The sequence below is a fragment of the Malania oleifera genome, chromosome 12 (genome assembly GCF_029873635.1).
Source record: "Malania oleifera isolate guangnan ecotype guangnan chromosome 12, ASM2987363v1, whole genome shotgun sequence".
NCBI lineage: Eukaryota > Viridiplantae > Streptophyta > Magnoliopsida > Santalales > Ximeniaceae > Malania > Malania oleifera.
This window is the reverse complement of record NC_080428.1, coordinates 31,780,476-31,782,870: the sequence shown is the minus strand read 5'-3', so window position 1 is coordinate 31,782,870 and position 2,395 is coordinate 31,780,476. Positions and strand designations below refer to the sequence as shown.

At 38.4% G+C, this 2,395-nt stretch overlaps 1 protein-coding gene across 1 annotated transcript; it reads right to left on the bottom strand.

Moving 5' to 3' along the window:
- Positions 1-931: 931 nt before the first annotated feature.
- Positions 932-1,773, bottom strand: LOC131144465 (uncharacterized). The gene has a single exon (XM_058093135.1). It carries the CDS (start codon positions 1,549-1,551, stop codon positions 1,102-1,104), a length of 450 nt encoding a protein of 149 aa, XP_057949118.1. The 5' UTR covers positions 1,552-1,773; the 3' UTR covers positions 932-1,101.
- Between the last annotated feature and the right edge of the window lie 622 nt (positions 1,774-2,395).

The window sequence follows — 2,395 nt, the reverse complement described above, 5'->3', positions numbered from 1 at the left end:
AAGCACCAGCCTAAACGACCACATTATGATGCTGTTGTACGTATTATTCGTTACATTAAGACTTCTCCAGGACAAAGCTTATTTTTTCCTACTGCCAACACTCTTCAAGTCACCGCCTATTTTGATTCGAATTGGGCTAGTTGTTCCCTCACTCGCCGTTCCACGACTAATTTTTTCATTCAATTGGACATTAGTTCGATTTCCTAGCACACTAAGAAACAAACTACCATGTCTCGCTCCCCCACCGAGGCTGAGTACCGTACACTTGCTTCCACTACGTGTGAACTTACATTGCTCAAAACTCTTTTAACTGATCTTGGCATCTCGCATTCCCAGCCTATGCTCTTATATTATGACAACTAAGCGGCTCTTTATACTATTTAGAATCTAGTTTTCCATAAACGTACAAAACATATAGAAATTGATTGTCACATTGTTCATGAAAAATTACGAGTTAGCCTCTTTTTCACTAAGTATATCCCTACCCACAATCAATTTGCCGATGTTTTCACCAAAACTTTGGGTCGTGACCATTTTCAAAATTTATCACGCAAGTTGGACATTACGAATTTCCATATTCCAACTTGAAGGGGAGTATTACAGCAATATATACTTTCCAAATAATAAACTATACAGTTTTCATTTTTCAATTATCTTATCTATATATATATAGATACCCTTGTGTCTCTTGTAATAGTAGAGCATCAATAAAGATTTTCATTTTTCTCTTCCAAACTTAACATTTTTTTAGAACAACCACTCTCCAAATTGCAAGCAAGGATTTGACAACACGCCAGTTTGTAAAAACTTTTGACTCTGATCTTATAAAAAATAATTCATAATTTTGGGTATTTTATTATGCATTGAGTTGACTATGATCTTAAAATACCAACATTATATTTTTATCTTCCCCCACAGTCACGTCATCTCAAAAAAGAAAAAAGAGCATAAATCCATAATCACTCAACCCGTCAGAATCCAAACACATCATCCACAAGAAATGAAATCCAGAAAACACATCAAAAACCATAAAAAGCAGCAAGGGAAACCAACAAAATCCATTAGCTAGGGTTGTACTTTACCACCTGACACATAAAAACCCTAGTTCTTGTTAGCGCCATTGTCTTCCTGAAGCTCAAACGCCTTGACCGGGAAGCAGCGCGAGAGGCCGGAAGACGTCGCGAACTTGATCTTCTCGGGATCCTGATCGTCAATGCAGATTTCGGAAATGGAGACCCAAATGAAGAGCTCCTTGCTCTTCACCCCCGTCATCTTCTTCATCCGGCGCTTCTCAACCACCGCCGTCACCTCCGCGTCGTACGACACTTTCCGGTTGATGCTCCTGAACAAGTGCTCCGTCTTCTTCTTCTGCTTCAGCCACACGAAGCCCGTCTCGCGGTTGTAGCCCACCTCCTCGACGTCGTTTAGAGGAAGGAGGCCCTTCGGCAGCGAGATCTCGTCTAACAGCTCCTGCGATTTCTGCTTGCAGAGGGCCTCGCCGCGGTAAATCTCGGCGTTTTCCCGGTGACTCGCGACTAATTGGGACGACATTTTGAGGGGTTTTTTGAATTTTCCGGGCGGCCTGCTTTCTCCTGTTTTTTTCTTTTTCGCTTTGATATCTGGAAACGATGGTTTGGGGATTGGGGGTATTTATTCAAGCGGTTGCCTGAGGCCAGGCGTTGAGGGGTGCCTGCATGTTGAAATTACAGAAATGGCCTTGGGTTTCTTAAACCCGTTGATGATCAAGAGCCTTAGCGCATAAGCGAGGAGGAATATTGTAAAGGTCCAGCGGCATTTTTTGTACTTTTATTCCCTTAAAAAATGAGGATGTTGACAAATGCGGAGTAAAATTATTATTTGAAATTATAAATTATTAAGTAGATTGAGTATATTCTATTATGAAAAATTATAGAGGGAATATTTTCCTCCACAAGTCTATATGTATTACTTCCTAAATTATAAACATTGAAAATGAGTCCCTCTCTTTATATGTGTAATATTAGTGGATGTTAGACTAATTTGCCACAAATTTAATATTTAAAATACAGATACACGAACACATGGAGAGGGAGTTTTCCTGTATAATTTTTTTCATCAAAAAATTATACAGAGAACATTTCCCTCCACGTGTTCATATGCATGTTTCCTAAATTATAAACATTAGAAATTAGTCACTCTCTTTACATGTCTGATATTAATGGATGTAAAATTAATTTGTCACATATTTAACATTTAAAATACACGCATACGAACACGTGGAGGGAGAGTTCTCTTGTTTAATTTTTGTCATCACGAAATTATACTCTTTCCCTCCAAGTGTTCGTATGACTCTTTCTTAAATTATAAACATTGAAAATGAGTCTCTTTTAATATGTGTAATATTAATGGATGTAAA